Source organism: Microplitis mediator, chromosome 3, assembly GCF_029852145.1.
Source record: "Microplitis mediator isolate UGA2020A chromosome 3, iyMicMedi2.1, whole genome shotgun sequence".
NCBI classification, from domain to species: domain Eukaryota; kingdom Metazoa; phylum Arthropoda; class Insecta; order Hymenoptera; family Braconidae; genus Microplitis; species Microplitis mediator.
The window spans coordinates 25,806,732-25,825,406 of record NC_079971.1 but is presented as its reverse complement, the minus strand read 5'-3'; the positions used below and the strand labels follow the sequence as shown (position 1 = coordinate 25,825,406).

At 31.5% G+C, this 18,675-nt stretch overlaps 2 protein-coding genes across 4 annotated transcripts in view; one reads left to right on the top strand and one right to left on the bottom strand.

The window, feature by feature from the left end:
• LOC130665026 (carbonic anhydrase-related protein 10) overlaps positions 1-18,675 on the top strand; it is a 45,103-nt gene that overhangs the window by 18,799 nt on the left and 7,629 nt on the right. For both annotated transcript variants that reach the window (XM_057465266.1, XM_057465265.1), the window contains exons 2-4: positions 2,972-3,019; positions 9,826-9,962; positions 11,920-12,111. In XM_057465266.1, coding sequence (XP_057321249.1) covers positions 2,972-3,019; positions 9,826-9,962; positions 11,920-12,111 — 377 coding nt within the window. The remainder of the gene's footprint in view (positions 1-2,971; positions 3,020-9,825; positions 9,963-11,919; positions 12,112-18,675) is intronic.
• On the bottom strand, positions 13,479-15,874 carry LOC130665025 (uncharacterized). 2 transcript variants are annotated; one of them, XM_057465263.1, is made up of 2 exons: positions 14,016-15,874; positions 13,479-13,652 (listed from the first exon to the last, which is right to left on the bottom strand). In XM_057465263.1, the coding sequence occupies exons 1-2, from the start codon at positions 15,764-15,766 to the stop codon at positions 13,649-13,651; spliced, it is 1,755 nt and encodes a 584-aa protein (XP_057321246.1). In that variant the 5' UTR covers positions 15,767-15,874; the 3' UTR covers positions 13,479-13,648. The 2 variants fall into 2 exon arrangements, with proteins under 2 accessions (XP_057321246.1, XP_057321247.1); XM_057465264.1 differs by lacking the exon at positions 13,479-13,652 and having other exon boundaries at positions 14,079-14,208; positions 14,309-15,874.

The window sequence follows — 18,675 nt, the reverse complement described above, 5'->3', positions numbered from 1 at the left end:
TTGTAGTAGTGACGGACGACTTGACTTGTATGCGGGTTGAATCGTAAACCGGACGTACTACTTGTTCTCCCTTTCTTTTATTCTTCAGCCTCAAGGCTAGACCTTATCTACCTTATCCACTGTCTCTATCATTCACCAACCAACCAACTTGGTTTCTTCTTTAAATTACATTTGGCTACTCGTTTCGCGGCTCTCATCCTCTCTTCCCTCTCTTCCCTCTCTACCCTCTCGATCCTTTCGACTCATCCTCCTTATTTCTCGCTTTTCACTTTCTCTTCACAAGTCTCTCTCTCTCTCTCTCTCTAATTTTTTTTTATTTTCTTCGAAATTTCTTTTTTTTTTATATTTTTTTTTTTTACTTTTTCTTCTTTTGAAACCCACTTGGAGAACTCGTTTACCAGCAACCACTCTCGGGTCCATCTATCTACTTCCTTCTGTTAATTTCAGGACGACTCGTCTACTAGAGAAAAATCTAACCAACCTGCAACTTTCAAGATTTTATTTTTTACCACTTTTTATTTCTTCTTCTTCTTTGTTTTTTTTTTTTTTTTTTTTTACTTGTTTAGTTAACTATACCAGTATCGCCATTTTACTTGTTTTGAAAAAAATGATTTTGTCTTTTTTAAATTTTTATACTCTCAGTTCCTTTTAGAGTTAAGCTTATTTGCGGTTTTTTTTAAACAGTCACCATTTTTCTTCAGCTCATTTGTTAAAACCATTCTTAAGTACAAGTATTTCTTTGGTCTAAAATTTTTGCAGCAATCACTCAATCTCTTTTCGAACAATATTTTTTAATCCATGTATCTATATATATATTACTCATTAAATTTAAAAACAAATGAGCTTATAACGAGCATAGAATTAAACACATAAATAAAAAGAAAAAATATCAATGTATTGATCAAATTTCAGCACTGACATGACTCTAATTATCTATTTGCTGAAGGAAAAATGATTTATTACGATAAATAACGAGATAATATATCGTAAAACCAGATACTAATTTGTAAATCAGATTTCGGAACATCTCGAGCATTCGATCGAATGGGTTCGTTTAAAACTATCGTAGTCCAATCGACTGTAAAATCTCAATTCGTTCAACTGTAATTGTACGCTTTTGTTCCTCGGCAGTCGGCAGTCGGCAGTCGGCACACAGTTGTTTTCAAACTCCCTGTCTATTCACCTTTTGTTTTGTTGTTTGCTTATTTTTATTACATTTTATCAAAATTACTCAACTACCTATTACACTATTTAAATAATTTAATTATAAAGTTTAAGAAAATTATAATTATATAAATATAAATGTCGTCACAAAAATAGATGAAAAATTTGTCGGGACAAATAATCGATCGATGTTGTTAAGTTATATTGTTGTGTGTATGTATAGGTGTGTTTATTGTTTCCATTAAATTTGTTCTTGTTTCCACGAGTTATTTGCATACCGACATTTATATTTTTATAATGGAGTTTTAAATTGCTGGGTGATTTTAAGTTAATCGTAAATCATGATCATAGTAAATAATATGGCTATGTTTCATTTCTAGAGATAAAACCATAATGTTTTGAATAAAATAAAAGGCTGAAAATCGATGCAACACAAACTGATTACATTATATTCACTTACTTATTTAGAACTGAAAAGTTTTATAATTTGATGCAATTAGCCGATGGCGGAGGGCGCGGCGTAACTACCGAGATAGTCACATGTGGGTCGGGTCAACTCTCATGCTACCAGACGCAGTTTAATGATTCAAAACACGCGACATTTATATGTCTCATTTTTATTTTCATTTTTCATTATATTTCTTTCAAACTTTTATTTTTTTTTAATTCACACACGTCGACATTTTTTTTTTAATTTCATCTACTATTTTTGATACTATCTTATTTTAATAATGGATATAAGTTAAAATTTAGATATTTTTTATATATTTACATTATGATTACGCGAGTCTCAAAAATTTTTATTATCATGCATACATGTACGGATATGATCTTACTTTATCAAATAGATAACCATACATGATCATATGTAAATTTATATCTGATTAAACATGAACATATCTGAGAGTTTTTTTCTCAGAAATCTACAAATATATATCATTAATTATATCCATTTTGTAATAAATTTATAGATAAAAGTTAATCCGTTTTCTCTGGTTTTATAATTCAAATTTCCGCGGCAAATCCTTTAAATATATAAACAGAGTTAATGCTCACAAAATCCCAATTGATAATCAATGAATTGAAATTTAAGGTATTTTTGTTTAAAATAAAATATATATGGAAATGACAAAGATTCGAGTGTATCGTCGAGAATGCATCGAAACTCGAAGACACTGTGGCATATCTATCTGACGTTATTCCGGTATGTTTAACATGCCAAGTAGCTCTTAGTGGCTTTCCACACACTACAAGCATACGAATTCCAACCAGGTCAGCCCTTTGTTATCGATTAATAACTCATCAGTCACGAGATAACTTAATTATCATTTTATTAAAATAATAAAAACCATCATTTTAATTTAAATTCACTTAAATTTAATAAAAAAATTTCATCGTCGATTATTTACTGGTATATTTAGATAACGTAAACAATGGAAGAATTATAAATGGAATTTACTAAAAAAATATAATAAATATTTTAAAATAGCCATGGTTGCATTTTATATTAATATATAAATTTACTCACCCATTTTATTAAAAAAAAAAAAAAAAAAATATATACGCACGTATATTTACTGAATTTTTTAGTTTTTTTGCACGTGGTACTATTCCATTTAACGATAAGAAACATTCTGCTACGCATAAATATTAACATTTGACTCTCTCAGAGTACAAAAGTATAATTGTGATAAAAAAAAGTAAATATTAATATTAAATAATTAAACTGTAATAATGATAATAGTTGTGATAAAAAAAATGAATAAAAATTATAGGGGATAATTAACTTTTATCGTTTAATTTTCAGAGTCCGAAGCCAGCTGGGAAGAATGGTGGACCTACGATGGTATTTCCGGTAAGTCCACAGTTATTTAATAGACTTAATAATTACACTAATCGATAATTCAATATAATTGTTAATAAGGGATTTAAATACTACATTATTAGATTATCAATAACACGAAAAAGATAAAAAAATATAAATAATAATTGCATTGAAGTAATTAATATTTAAATTAAATTAAATACTAAAGTAAGGGTATAAATAATTTAAAAAAATAAAAAAACAAAAAGTCTTTTGTAAGTTAATTTCAGGCAAGCATGAATTTTTATCGGTGGCTTTAGCAACACCCGGTACAACGTTCACCTTGGAAAAGTTATTACTGATTTTGAGTTGGTTCTAGTCAGGTGGTAGGTTTTTAGGGTCTAGAGTTTAGTTTCATATCCTTGGCAGATGGTCTACTCTGTTGTTTTACAACCAATAAGCCTTTCAAATTTACTTTTAGGACAGTTTTACTTTTTTTTATATAGATTTCAAATATATTGAAAAGTAAATATTACGCGCATTTGTTAATTAAATTTTTGTTCTGACAATTAAATAAATATTTTACGCGGCAAAACTTTTTTCGCGGGCTCCAGTTTAATTCAATATGCTTTTTAAATTGGACGTATATATGATTTTAAATACAAACTTGAGTAATTATAAATTTAAAAATTGACAATAGACGAATTCATCATAATTATTTTATAACGAAATTATTATAAATACCTTTTTAATTGAATGGATTTTTTTTTTTATGGAAAACTTTGGTATTAAAATTATAAATAACTAATTTTATGGCGAGATGAATTTTTATTTGTCAAACAAGCAACTATATATATATAGAGAGATGAAATATTAAGTATATAATCTGGATAAATATAATATGGTGACACTGGTGAAGAAGACGGTTAAGTAATTTATTTATAATATAATAAGCACTGCGAGTGAGAGTATATTTGATGGCATGAAAATTAAACCCCGACAGAAAAGTTTAAGTTGAGAATCAGCAGGCACTGAGCATTGGAGTCTCCGAGCAGTCTTTCGCGAGTTGCTTTTCCTATCCCAGGCGGAATTAAGAAAACGGAATAAACATGCAAATGCAACCTGGGCCACTTTCCATCTTTATCACTTCTCGCTGAATACAAGTGTGCCAACTTAAGACCGCCATTGGGAATAAAAGCTACTAAAATAAAATAACAAAATATAACAAAAATAATAGTAAATAACAAATAATAGTTTTTTATTATTATTATTATTTATATTTATATTTGTTATAGTAAAGTTTTAATTTGAATAACTTACAAATTATTAAATTTAAAAAAAAAATTAAAGAATCATTTTTTCCAGCAAATTTAATTCTCTATAAATTTATTTTTATCGTATCTTTAATAATTTATATGGAATGCTAATTAAAAGCAAATAATAATTTATAAAATCAAAATTTAACGATACTCATATTAATTTATATCTTTAAATAAAACTCAACTATGGAAAATATGATTAAAATGTATAACAGTATAAATATTTTGTAGAAAATTAAATGATATAAAAAACAATATGAAATATATTTTTACGTAAATTAAATAGCTTAGACGCAATTTAAATTTAATTTATTAAAAAATAAGTTTCTAATGAATTTGTAATTAAAATGTATTTTGATAAAATAATGAAGTAAAAATAACATTATTGTTAAATGTAAAAAACTCGTTAAAATTAATGAATTATTTATAATTGAATAATAATGAATAATTCATTTATTTTAAAAATTTATTCGTTATGGAAATGAATTAAGAATAAAATAATAAATAAGAAAAATAAAATTTAAGTAACTCAATTATTTATCAGTTAATCCATTAATGGAAAGAAATTATTATCAGCTTTCGTAATGATGAATAATTATAAATTTATTGAATTGGATTAAAAGTGATATTGATTTAATTGATGGGCAAGTAATTAATTAAAATGTCTGGGGTAATTAAAAATAAAGTCGATATTAAAATCTATCAGCCGTGTATTTAAAATAAAAAAATTTAAATGAGATTATAAAAAATGATGTTATAAAAGTAATAATATGATTAAGCAACAGGCTATCGTGGTATGAATTTAGTAGTCGGAAAATATATTTTCCGTGACGATGGTGGCGTCGGTGTCCAGCCGGTTATCCGGTAGCACGTAACGAGGCACGAGAAGGTGCGGTAGAATTATTAAGACTGAGGGTTAGAGGAGTAAGAGGAATAAAACCGGGTCTTATACAAGCGCACAGATTAAATGAAATTATTTAAATGCTGTAATTTAACATCCTGGCCGTTGTACACCACCGGACGATCCTTTGGTTTCAGTCCTTTCCCAGTCCTTTCCCAGTACTTTCCCCCAGTCATTTTGACCGTTGTCGTTGTCGTTGTCGTTGTCGTTGTCGAGACGTCGTCATATCCTACTGGCTCTCTTAGGTGTTAAGCATGCATGTATGCATAGAATATGTTTCCGTAAAAGCAAATGCTGAAGAGCTACCAGTATGACGGTTTCTGTTGAATGCTATATGCTTTTACCTTCATTTTACAACGTGAGTACGCATAAATTATACAATACTCTATATACATTGTACAGACGTACTCAAGCTTAATTCATGTTGACCATACGAATCCTACCAACAGTGAAATAATTTTTTAAATCATTTTGACTTTAATCAAATTTATTATTTTAAAAAAACTTTTTTTTTTTTTTTTTTAAATTATGCCGTGAAATTTTGAGACATCAAGTGCTGAGCTATAATTACATATGCCCAATTAAAAATAATTTATAATTTGATTTATGTGTTTTGTAAAAAAAGCCTATTAGTATTAATATCGAATGTAACTTGAGAGGCGAAATGTCCAAATGATGTATATATATTTGGATAACGGATTTAGCGCGTAATTGGGACTACAGGAGCAATTACCTTAGTTAATTAACAAATTTACAGGGAACTACATATCGCGAGCATGGAACGTGTAAATCCGCGGGACGAGACACATTTATACACATCTATACACATATACATGTAAAATATATATGTAGATGTATATAACATAGGTGATAAAGTAGAAGAGAGATAGGGTTATCGTTATCGTAGTTCGATAACAAGGTGATCCGCAACGCGCAACACGAATTGCATTTCGAAATTCGATTTGGACACTCGCGAGCGACATAATATTTTTTAGCCCTCGATTCGGACAATCGACAAATTTACTCGCTGAAAATCCATTATACATGAGCTTTACACTCATCTGCTGGCAATAAATTTTAAAACTCAAACTATATCTCGTCATTAACGAATTACAATTAATTATTTTACAAATCCTTTATACGCCAATGCATTTATCAGGCAACAATAAAACATAGTTTTTTTTTACATCATTTACTTAATAATTCTAGCAATCCATCATTAAACTCGTCAGCTTTATTTTTTCATCGCTGCTCAATTTTCAGTGGAAAAAAAAAAAAAAAAAAAAAAAAAAAAGAATGGGAAATTTTAATGATGGATTTCGGGAGTTGAGAAGATTATCATAACATTGTTTTAATATAGTTGATAGTGGATCGTAGTTGTCTATCAAGTGGAATAATATCACACTAGTCAAGCAAACTCTATCTAGTACGCGTTAAATGGGCCAAGGATTAGTGTCAGGCACAATGATCCTCGTTCGACGTCGTTAACGTTGTCGTGCTTAAAATTAATTATAGTTGTCCAATTAATCAGCACTGTGGTTAAGGAAAAGGATTAACACGTCTCAGATATAGAAATTTATATAATTTTTTTAAATAATTATTTACCGTCTATTAAGTTTTATAAAATTATCGTCAAAATATCAAATAGTGGAGGTCAATTAAAAAATTTTATGAAAAAATAATAGACACAAAGAACCGAAAAAAAAAAATTTTATAGGATGATGATAATAATAATAATAGTAAATAAATATATAGATATGTATATAAAAAAAAAAAAAGTTTGGTTTCGCTGAAGGGGTTTGTGCTCGTTAATGACACGCCGCGAACGAAATATATATATATATATATATTTCACAAGCTGTCTCTCTTTATTTGTATAGACCGGGACAAAAGTTTATCCGTTTGGGGGTCAGGTGGTTGAAACTCATCCTCGCGATCAGTTTATTGCGATATCAGTAAGAAAATAAAAATAAAATGAAAGTATGGAATTTGAATAGAGTAAAATAATATAGGCGTCAAGGTTCGTGCCTTAAATAATTGTATGAGAAAAAAATAATAATAAAAATAAAAAGGGATATAAATAAATAAAAGATTAAAAAAAAATAAATAAAAAAGGAAAAGTAAAGTGGAATGACAAAGAGTGTACAGGATTTCATGAATGTGTTGATATTGTTTGTAAAATAAATAAAATGAAAAGGGAGCGAGTGATATGATAGAGCTGTGAGTGGACAATAGTTATACGAGAACCCGACGGTCCTCTGAAACATCCGGTCCGGGCTTGATTGGAGAAACACTGAAATGTATTCATGTATGCATATGAATTCAGGACGATAGGCTGGGTTGTGAAACGGGCGCGCGAAACGCTATCACCTAGATACCGAGATGTCTGCTGACTCTAAAGCTCGGGATTGAAAAACATCTTAATTGGACTTGGCGCCCATCCTACCGACTACAATATAGACATTCTCACTAGAGAGGATATAGAGGGTAGAGAGGGTAGAGAGGACACTTCCAATCTGACTACGCTACATCTTTATTCTAATGTCATCATCATCAATAACCAGTTTAAAAGCTTCAAGCTCCAACCAATGGAGGAGTGGAGAAGTGGAGAAGTGGAAAAGAGGTCTTCAGATCTGAGCGAAAATTCTTATCATCATCCTTTCTCTTATTCCTTATAAATTACAATCTCGCTGTCGGATCCAAAGACGGATAATTAAACCGGTTGTCCAAAGAGACAGCTCCAAGACGATTGATTTTAAAGAATCGCTTTTAAATTCCGTCGGAGAAATACGTCAAAAAATAATACCCTTCTTATTTATTCACACTAATGATTTAATAATAATAATAATAAAATTGGTGATTAATAATGTGTGTAACTAAAATATGCAAATGAAATATTAAAATTGAACTTGTCACCTCAAAATTATTATGTAATTAGTTTATTAGTGAAAATTATTAAATTATCAGTGATTGATAAATTTTATAAATTGATAATTCATATGCTGATGTGTTGTTGGATTATTGATAATACACATGAGTAAAAACAAATATAGCCTAGACTATAAGGTCAAATTCTAAATGAAAATGAGATTATGGATTTAGCTAGGAAACACCATTACGAGAGAATGGACGTAATTAAACGTTCACATATTATTATAGATGCATTGTATATCCTCCAGAGTAATACTCCTAAACCAATCCTAAACCAACAGAAACACCGCAGCCGTACGTTTATCGCTTGCTAATTTTTAATTATACTAACGTGCGTTGAATCTAAACTCAATCTGATAAATATATATATGCTCTATAGCTCTATTCTCTACTCACTAGTCACCTAGTCAGTATTTATCGTTTACTAAATTTCTGCCCGAGGCGCCACTGCCGTAATTCTAAAGTGCGTTACATAAAAAAAAAACGCTAATTGTTACTGTTCCGTATCGAATAAAAATAAATTAAAAAGATTTATAATTACAATAGACAAAAATATTTTTAAAAATAAATTTACTTTAGTGGAATAGCTGCATGATTTTATTTTGAGGTTATAAAAATGAGAGTCTTTGTAGCTGTAGTCCTCCTGGCGGTTCTTTTTTAAAACCACGCTCGTGAAAAAAGCCAATTATAGAATTTATATTTTTAAATATTGTCAACTGATGACTTTCATTACTGCACATATACTGCTTTATTATAGAACCGTTGAAATAAAAGAGAAAAGTGAATGAAAATACTGGAACCTTGGAGATATAAATTATCCCGTTCGACAGTCAACGACATGATATATTCCTAAAGCAAACGCTTGCTTTTAGTTATTTTTATACTACTTTTTTATTATTATTTTTTTTAATCTGCACTAGAAAATGAAGCATATTTATCAGTTGCCGTAAAAATATTTTTTTCTTTAATATTTCTTTTTATATATGACTTATCGATAGTAAAACTATTGATTTTAAAAACGCTGAAGCTATAGCTTGAGTCAAAAGTTTTGCGGTTGCTATAGAAAAATAATTAGATAAATAATTTATATTTATTTAAGAGTTTATTATTAAGTTTTTATGTACTTATATAGCATCAAGATAAAATAACTTTGTGTTCAAGTGTTAGAATAAATTAAATACTTTTAATTATATAGTTTGTTATTTATTTACTTGATTTTTTTTTTAAATCTCAAAGTTATTAAAGATTAATTTGAAAAAATAACAGTGATAATAATAATAATTAAAAAAAAAAAAAGTTGAATTTGTAAAAGAAGAAAACTCATTAAGATCTTGAGTTTTCCGTATCAAATTCAGAAGAGATAAAGTTAAATTTATCAAGCACAAGTCCAGAAAACGCGAATGAAATGATGAGGATTGAAGATAAAAAAAATGAGAAAATTTCATGAATCTCTGGTAGAAAAAAAAAATTAGAAAAGTTTTTTTTTTTTTTCAAAATAATATTAACTCCCCCGTGTCCGAGAGGTGTCGAAAAATTCTTTTCAGTCAATTGGAAAAGTTGAAATTGTAAAAATTTGAAATTTTCTTTGCTGTCTTACAAAGTATACACAACTTGACTCTCAACTTGTAAATATTTTCCCATGAATATACTTTATATGTATATGTATAAAATAATAATAATAATGGGACTGAATTATTTTGTTTAAGGTCCTTCATTCTGGGGTTTAATAAATCCGCAGTGGTCTCTGTGCAGCAAAGGAAGACGACAAAGTCCCATCAACATTGAGCCAGACAAGTTGCTCTTCGATCCTCACCTTAGGCCAGTCCAGGTGGACAAACACAAAGTAATTTATCAATCCCATATATATATTATCCAACGTCCATAAAACTATTTCACTGTTGGTAGCCTCATGTGTGTCTTATGGGAATACCCGTCACACTCCGAGATCTTGTTTTTAAAAATACTTAAAAGAAAAAAAACTTTTTAATTCGAAACATCTTACTAAGAAAGTTGATAAGATCACGTCGTAAGAAGATATCAAACTTTTATTTCAAGTTTTTACTTTTTCACCATTATATATATATAATTCAAACGAAACTGTCGAAAATATAATATTTAAAAGCACTTTTAATAACTTGACATCCACTTATAAATCTATTTAACCCTTTAACGAGTTTGTTAAAAAATTCAGCAACGTCATTATGCCATCAGCAATTTTATCACAGAGTATGTTAATTTTATGAGCCTATTACACGATCGTTCGTCAAACAAACCAACCAACAAAGAGGCTCAACTTAATTTTTTATTACCACGAGAGGTCAATTTCAAAATCGATATAATAAAATCTTAATTATAATTATAATAATTAGTAAAAGAAAAATGAAATAATAAATTATAAGCATTTATTTAGAATAGGAAGCTCGCGACACATGACCCGTTTAAAATTATCCGGATGTCCCCGAGCGATGAAAGACACCAGGATGAATAGTGACAAAGGAAACATTCTCCCGCAGATGTTCACCCAGCCAGTACGCACTGTTTTAAACTCTTGATGCATCTCGGTGCTTTCCGGCGTAGCCGGGGCTTTTTTTTAAATTTTTTTCCATCCTCCCTCATCCGTTAACTCTACCATCTACAACTAACCTCCGGGGTTTTTTTCATTCTTAAACGTTCGCGTGAATCCCATTGTCCTATTCTTTTTCCAATTCGCGATTCTCATTTCTTTTAGACAAAAAGAAAAAAAAAAACACACACACAAGTTTTAACAAAAAATGAAACAGAAAAATAAAAGAAACAGGAAGACGGTATTCGGAAGTGCCCCGTCAGCCCACAGAAGCTCAACCACATCCTGGCTGACGACGTAATCGGGGGGTTAATCGCGACTACGACATAGGGCTAAATTTATACCCCCTCTTTTCTGTTCAGTTAAAACTTTGGCACTTAAATTAAACAATAGAACGAACTCGTTCGCGCGTCTCTTTGCCTTTAGAGAAACTCGAGTCGTTTCCGCTGACTATGTCTTTTCTTCTTTCTTGCATCATATCTGACCTGTACCCATTTATTTTCTTTCCTTTTTTTCAACTATTTTCACCATTTGTACTTTACTATTCATTGCTATTTCGAATATTTTATTTATCCATAATTTATTTCACTTGTTCATTTATTTTAAACAATGGACCAACCATCGACAGCTATACCAATTTGAAAGGCAGTAAATAAATTATAAAATGAAAAATAAATATAATAAGAGGGTGTGAAGAAAAACAAAAAATTAATTGTGGTAAAATAGGCTAGAGCTTGAAAATTTGCTGACGTGTCTCTACCCCCAGTCGCCCCAGTCCAATCCACACTGAGGTTACCTCATTATTTCTAACTGATGACGTCATAATTCACATTCGCGAGACGTACAAGAAAATGGACTTCTCTCACCAGTCGCCTCGTTTTCATCGCCCGCTTCCAGCTCGGTACCTTCAGCCACCTTCAGCCACCTACAGCCGTTTTAAACTCACTACCATAGTCTATGCTGTTGGCAACCAACCCAACTAACCAACGAACGAACGTTCCTTTCAGTTGTAGTAGTACCAACGCCATTCTGTCCAATTAAGTCCCTAATCAATTACCCTAACAGTCCCGAGAGCACCCGAGAGCTTCGTTTTTGTCAGTCCAAAAACCACTTAATTCTACTCTTTAAGCCACAAAAAACATTCAACTCAATGATTAACTTGAATTTTGATAAACTTGTCACATTTTTCCTTTCCTAATCATTTAATTTACCCTTTATTTTTTATTTATAATTTAAGGTTGCTGGATATCTACATAATACTGGACAATTTTTAGTATTCAAAGCCGATAAGGACGCAAAGACACGGGTCAACATTACTGGTGGACCACTCGCGTATCACTATCAGTTTGAAGAAATTTATATTCATTATGGGATGACAAATGAACATGGATCTGAGCATCAAGTTAATAATTATGCTTTTCCAGCAGAGGTAATTATAAATTAAAATATTTTAAATTAAATGACAATAGAATGAAATTGAAATAAATGAAATAGTTATAATTATTATTTGGTCAGGGAATTTTCACCAGAGGATTCAATAAATCGAGTAGACTTATTTTAAATTCTGTAGAATTTATTAAAACGAATATATGAATTGGGTTTATTTCTAATATCAATATGTAGAGTGGAAATAGTTATTTAATAACAGATTGATTTGAAGCTTACTCAAGTTAATCAAAATTTCGATTATGTTATTTGTAATTTGAATTGTAAAAGGGGACAGAGTACAGAGGACAGTAGAGATACTCTGGTGAGGTTGGTCGTGAATATGATGGTGAAGCTGAGAGTGGTGAGCTTATGATGTAGAAACACACAAGAGGATCATGACATATATGTGAGTGTACGGAACTCAGAGACACTCAAGCGAATCTAATTCATTATCGATGTACTTGAAGGACGGTTTGCTTTGATGCCAGAGACCGAGCATCGAGTACCACTAAATGGAGGAGTAGTCGTGGCCATTTCTCTCCCTCTAACTGATTAGGATCTCATCTCTATATACCAGAGAGTACTGTAGTATTGAACTAAGCCAAAAGGGCTCGATTATCCGATTAATCTTCCACTAGAACTGTCCCAGAGATATTTTCCATAGTCTTCATTATCATTAGACCGCAATAGGGAACAATTTCATCAAAACTTGATGGCCAGTAAAAGGGATTCGACTGACAGGATAACCACATACAAGTACTAACTCGGTACTCTACTAGTAACTCTAGTAACTCTAGTAACTCTAGTTACTCTAGTTACTCTATAGTAGTATTGAGAGTAATGCAGAATTGGTATTTGCTTCGTATCTAAGAGTAGACACCAGCGTGTGTCGTCAGGTGCCCACTAATGGCCAAACAGTACCGTGATACGAGTGGATTCATTGGTCTGTAGGATCTACGAGAGGTGTGTAAATTGACAGGTATAATTGGAGCAATTTGCCTGAGGGACCATTTAAATGTTTCTACTATCTCTGTCATTTCGATCATCTCTCTATCGTCTTTGATCGTCTTAATTCATCAGCATAATTGTATCTAAATACTTAAACTTATTCACCAAAGTTTATTCCTTAATTGAAAATAATTATTGAATTGTTTGAATCCCATCGGATGATTGAAATAGATTCGGTCACTTGGAAATTGTTCATTTAAAATCCACCCTCAGAACTTTGGTTATCATTTAATCTGTTAATAATTCCACCGGAAATGCCGATCCTAAAATATCTAGTAGTAAATTGAAATATCTTAAGGGGTTAGGGGTACTCAGGGGTATGAAAAAATGATGATTTTCAATAATTTTTTTTTTGTAGTTAATTACTTTATTTGACAAAAATAAAAACATAGCTTTATTAGAACACGTTTCGATTTGACTTCACGAAAATTTCAAAAAAAAAAATTAATAATTCAAAAAGTTATCGCTGTTTTTGTAGAGCCCGTTCCTCCCGAAGTCCTTTGCGGTGATCATCATAAGTCCTTGGAGATTCATCTAAAATCAATCGGACAAGAAAAATTAGTTTTATTAATAGATAATCTTGTGCCTGATCGAAGCTTTTTTTTTTTTTTCGAAATTAACAAAATGGCGGCCTCAGGAAATTTTTTTCAAATTTTCGAGAAAAAAACCGACAGTTTATTGTTAAAAAAAAATCGAAATTTTGAAAAAAAAAAAAAATCCTTCGATCAGGCACGAGTTTTTAATGTATTTCAAAAGTACAATAAATTTTATTGAAATCTACCGAGCAGTTTTTAAGTTACAGTGATCACCAGTTCAGAAAACATAGTTTTGAGAAAAACGCATTTAAAGTTTTGCTATGGATTTATGTCGAATTATAAGAATTATTTAATAACTTACACTGAGTCATCTATTCCTGGACCATATAATAGCTCTTCAGCCGACATAGCAGCTTCCAAAATATCGATTTGCTGGTGCCTACGTTGCAATCGACCTTCTCGGGTGTTATCATTAGCGCGCTTATCTGCTACTTTGATACGTGCAGCATCCATTCTTTCTGCATACCGATGAGAATTAGGCCCACAATTAAGTCCTAGTGTATTCATCAAGACTAATAATGAATTTATACCCTCATTAAATATACACATAGCAACGTATGCAGCTATTTGTACGATGGTAAAACTAGTATTTACCGTTTTTGGGCATATTTTCCATACTAGTTGGTTAAAGCTTTCATTATTATTCTGATTGAATCCACCTACACATCTTGAAAGTAAATTTTCATTACTAAGATCTTCGTATATAGGCTTGATAGCTTTTAAAACATCAGAAGGTAAAGGAGAATAATCGTGAGAAAAGGTATCAAGCTCTCCTCTTGCTTCAGCGCGCTGGTAAGAGCACCAAGATTCTTCGCCTTTTGGACACATATCATGATTCGGTTTTTCATCACTCGAGCCGTAGTGATAAAAGGTTGCCATTATAGCAGATTTCATATTTTCAATAGAATCACAATGCCGGCGTATTGCTAAACCATAGTACACAGTTAGTTTGTCTATTAATTTTCCTGTGAGCTTACCTCGACCACCAAGACCTTTTTGTTTACTCTTCAGCGTACGTAATCGACTCCCCATCCGCTTTTGGACATGCCCTATACATTCCTTTTTATTTACAGTTGTATTTTCGTAAGGATCTGATTTTATAATTCCTGAATAGGTCTTGGAGTCACCATCACCAATATAGTTGGCATACTTAACTCCATATTTAGTTTCAGAATACGAAAACATTTCGACCATCGCATCCACCTCCATTTTCCCAGAAGACCCTTGATGATTAGCAGAACACACATCTTCATGCGATTGATACCATTCCTCGAACTCAACAGTATTTGTTTTTTTTTTCCAATACTCACATAGCTTACAATATGCACTTTTAATGTTTATGTCAAGAATCTTTCCAGTAAAATAGCCAATTATAGAAGAAACTCCAAATGACGATGTATATCCCCGTTTTTGCCAGGTTCCATCTCCCGATACAGTTAGATGATTTATATCTTCATTTTCAGTTGTTGGCATTGCTTGCTTTTCTTCATTCACAGCTTTCGTCATGAAGGTTTCTGCGACGGCTTTACTACAATTCAAAATCTGTTTCAGTAAAATTGTATGCGTAGATTTATCTAAAAAAGACGGCATGTCCATCAGGCCGCAAAACTTGCACAATCCTTCGTATCCTATTCCTAGTATTCTCATTACAAAAATGAAACGTCTGTTTATTTCATAAGAATGCCCAACGAAAGAACAGGAAGGAATATATTCATTTCCACAGTTATTACATGCAACTACAATTTTGAATCCCAGCCCACGTGTACTTGCTGTTTGAAACACTACATTTCCATCACATTTTTTACATTTTATAAGAGCAGAAATTGCAGTGAATACCTGAATAAAATTTATTATTCGAAATTCAGTACTGCTGTCTTCAGGTACATCATCTTCAGTGTTTTGTTTTAATTTTTTAGAAGATGTACTCTGAATACTTTCATCACGTTCGGCTGTTTTCGGATTAAAAACATTCTTTCTTTTGACTGAACGCGACTTATTAATTTTTTCAGAACTCCGAAGTTCTCTTGAAACCTTTCTAGAATCACGTCCCATGGTTAATAATTTAATTCACTTGAGAAATAATTTATCACAAAACTATCGACTGATCAGTGCAACGACTACAGGTATACTGGCAACCAAAAATTATTTTTCAGTTCTTGTACTACCTACAAATTGTGAATATATGTAGAAGGATATATATATATATATATATATATATATATATATATATATATATATATATATATAAAATTATAAATACATTAAAATGGGGAGATATTCATGACAATGAAACCCGAAAGGTCGGTTGCTTGCAGCTGTTTCTAGCTACCTGCTCTCGAATGCCACGTAGCACCCGAGCGTCCTTTGGTCATTGTTAAATAACTCGAAAAGAATTTGTCGGATTCACTTCAAATTTTCACACAATATTTTTAAAATATTATACTTTAAGAAAATGCAAAAAAAAAAAAATCGATTTTTTGAAAATTCTGACTACCCCTAACCCCTTAAATCTCTATATTATTTCGAAATTTATCAATTAAAGTAAATTTAAAAAATAATAATTGTGGGGGTCTAACCTAAACGCAAATTTACTTAATTATTCCAGTTAGGCGCGCGCGTGTGTAGTGGCTGCACAACCCCGTAATTGTAGTGGTCGTTTATAGTTGAACGACCCTCGTCGCGATGCGATTGTCTGTCGTTCTCAAGTATCCTCTTATTCCACTTCTCGCTTTCGCTCCTGCATTAACTTTTAAAGACAACAAAAAATTTATACTATTTATTATTAAAACTGATAAACATGAGTCGTTATTTTAATTTTTTATTTCCTCAACAAAATTACATATTAAATAATAGCATTTACATGGGTTTCTATTCTGTAGAATATCGCAGACCGCCCCTTTTGAGAGTAGGTGATCCTCCCGACTATATACTCTGGATGACCAGTTAATATAGCTGGCCAGCAGTCTAGCAGTTTAGCAGTGCTAGGGCTGCTAGGGCTAGTAAGGCTGGAAAGGGGGTTGATTACGGTCGTATATCTATCATGGGAGAATAGAGTATTGTGCCAGAAATCGTGATGGCATGCCCATATGCCACGGATGCAGCTTCTGACGTGCCAATTATTCTTGACTCGATGATACAAGAGAGGCATTACACTCAGTCCTCAGATTAGATGACATTTTACTGACCAAAGGACTAATAATCCCTATAATTTATAACAATAATAATAATATATTTATTTAATGATAATAATATATATAAATGTATAAGCTCGTTGGCGTGTTGAGTTTACTCGGTGAAAGCTATATCTGTGAATACGGAATAATGTAAATATAGGTGAAACTTGAAACCAAAACTTACCCTTAGCAGTATATAGTTGCAACTTGGTTGGGCGTTCATGTTTCTAAACTATTCTAGGGGATTTGTTAGTGGCTTTTCTAGAGTATATTCAACCACAATGTAATCATTGTCATTTTCAACTGCTATTATTATTAATTCAAATTCTTTCAAAATTTAATTTAGTTAAAAAGACAAAACCGGAACTAGAGAAAAATGTATTGTAAATCAAAGAAAATAATAAACGCACGTGAGGTGATTGAGTAAATAAAATAACGTTGTTGTGTAACATAACAAACCATTACTTTATTCCTTTTTTGCATTCCTACTCACGTTTTTTAGTAGTTTTATAAAAAAGAAATGACAGTGGACAATTGAGAACCGGAACGAAAATCCCGGACACTGTCGAGCACCATTGACTTTCCAATCGCTCCCGACTCCCGTTAGTTTCAAAAAATTTTCTAAATCAAATATAGTGAGTTTGAGTTAACTCTTGGCACTTAAATTCCTGAGTTATTTTTCATCCACCTGCTAACCTTTTCCCAACTATTTATACTTTATTTTTCTCATACGTTAACCGTCGCATAGTATATTATTGGAGTTATTTCAAAAAATGAAACTTTACGGTAATAAGAATTTAATGAAAATATTTAGTATATATATGTATATAGACGGAATTTGAAATTTGTTAAAAGATAGGAATTTACAAAACTGTCATTATCGATTATTAACATGCCAAACGAGCTTTAAAATTTAATGGTGAATTCCCTGGGTCTCTTGTGGATTATAATTTCCAAGCGTCCATGAAACAAATGCTAGATATATATGTATAGATATATATTTAGTAAGAAAATTCTTTAGAGCATACCCAGCAGCAACATTATACCTCTCGGGATTTTTAGTTCTTCATTTCTTTATATATTTTTTCATCCCGCATTCTGACAGTTGAGAACGCGAAAAGGCGTCACTACAATCGACGTTTCGTCTGCCCAAGGGAATCTTTCTGTTATCTAAGGGGTGACTACAGTAGTGCCGTTGGGCTCTGCTTATATACACATCTAGAAAAAAAATAAAAAAGAAAAAAAAAGTTTAGTTCCGTTTCATGATAGGAAACGTTCTCTTTGATCAGATATTCAGCCGGGCCACGATAGAACCAAAGATTGAAATATTTATCTTGATAATGCCCGTATTTTTTAGCTCATTCCCGTCAAATTTTCGCCTCGTTATACATTTTAAATAAAAGAGGTAATAAAAATAGACTAAGCCGGGAGTTATAATTATTATACAAAAATATAGTGTGTTGGTTGTCGTCGTTGATACTGTGAAGGAATCTCGTTTCAGTAGTTCTTGTCTTACTTTGATCAGACCCAGTAGATTTAGTCTCATCCTCTTGTTTCCTTACTCTTAAAACGTATACCAAAGAGATTGGTGCTGGTGCTAGTGGTGCTGGTGGTGGTACTGGTGGGTGTCTTTGAAGCATGCCTCGTCGCATCCCTGGTATTTCATCCATCCTAGCAAGGGTCTCTCAGTCTCAGCCTCTCATTCTCTCCACCTCTAATCCTCGATGCCGGTTCAACTCTCTCTACTCTTCTTGGATGCCCACAAAGTGCCAGTAATTTATTGTATTT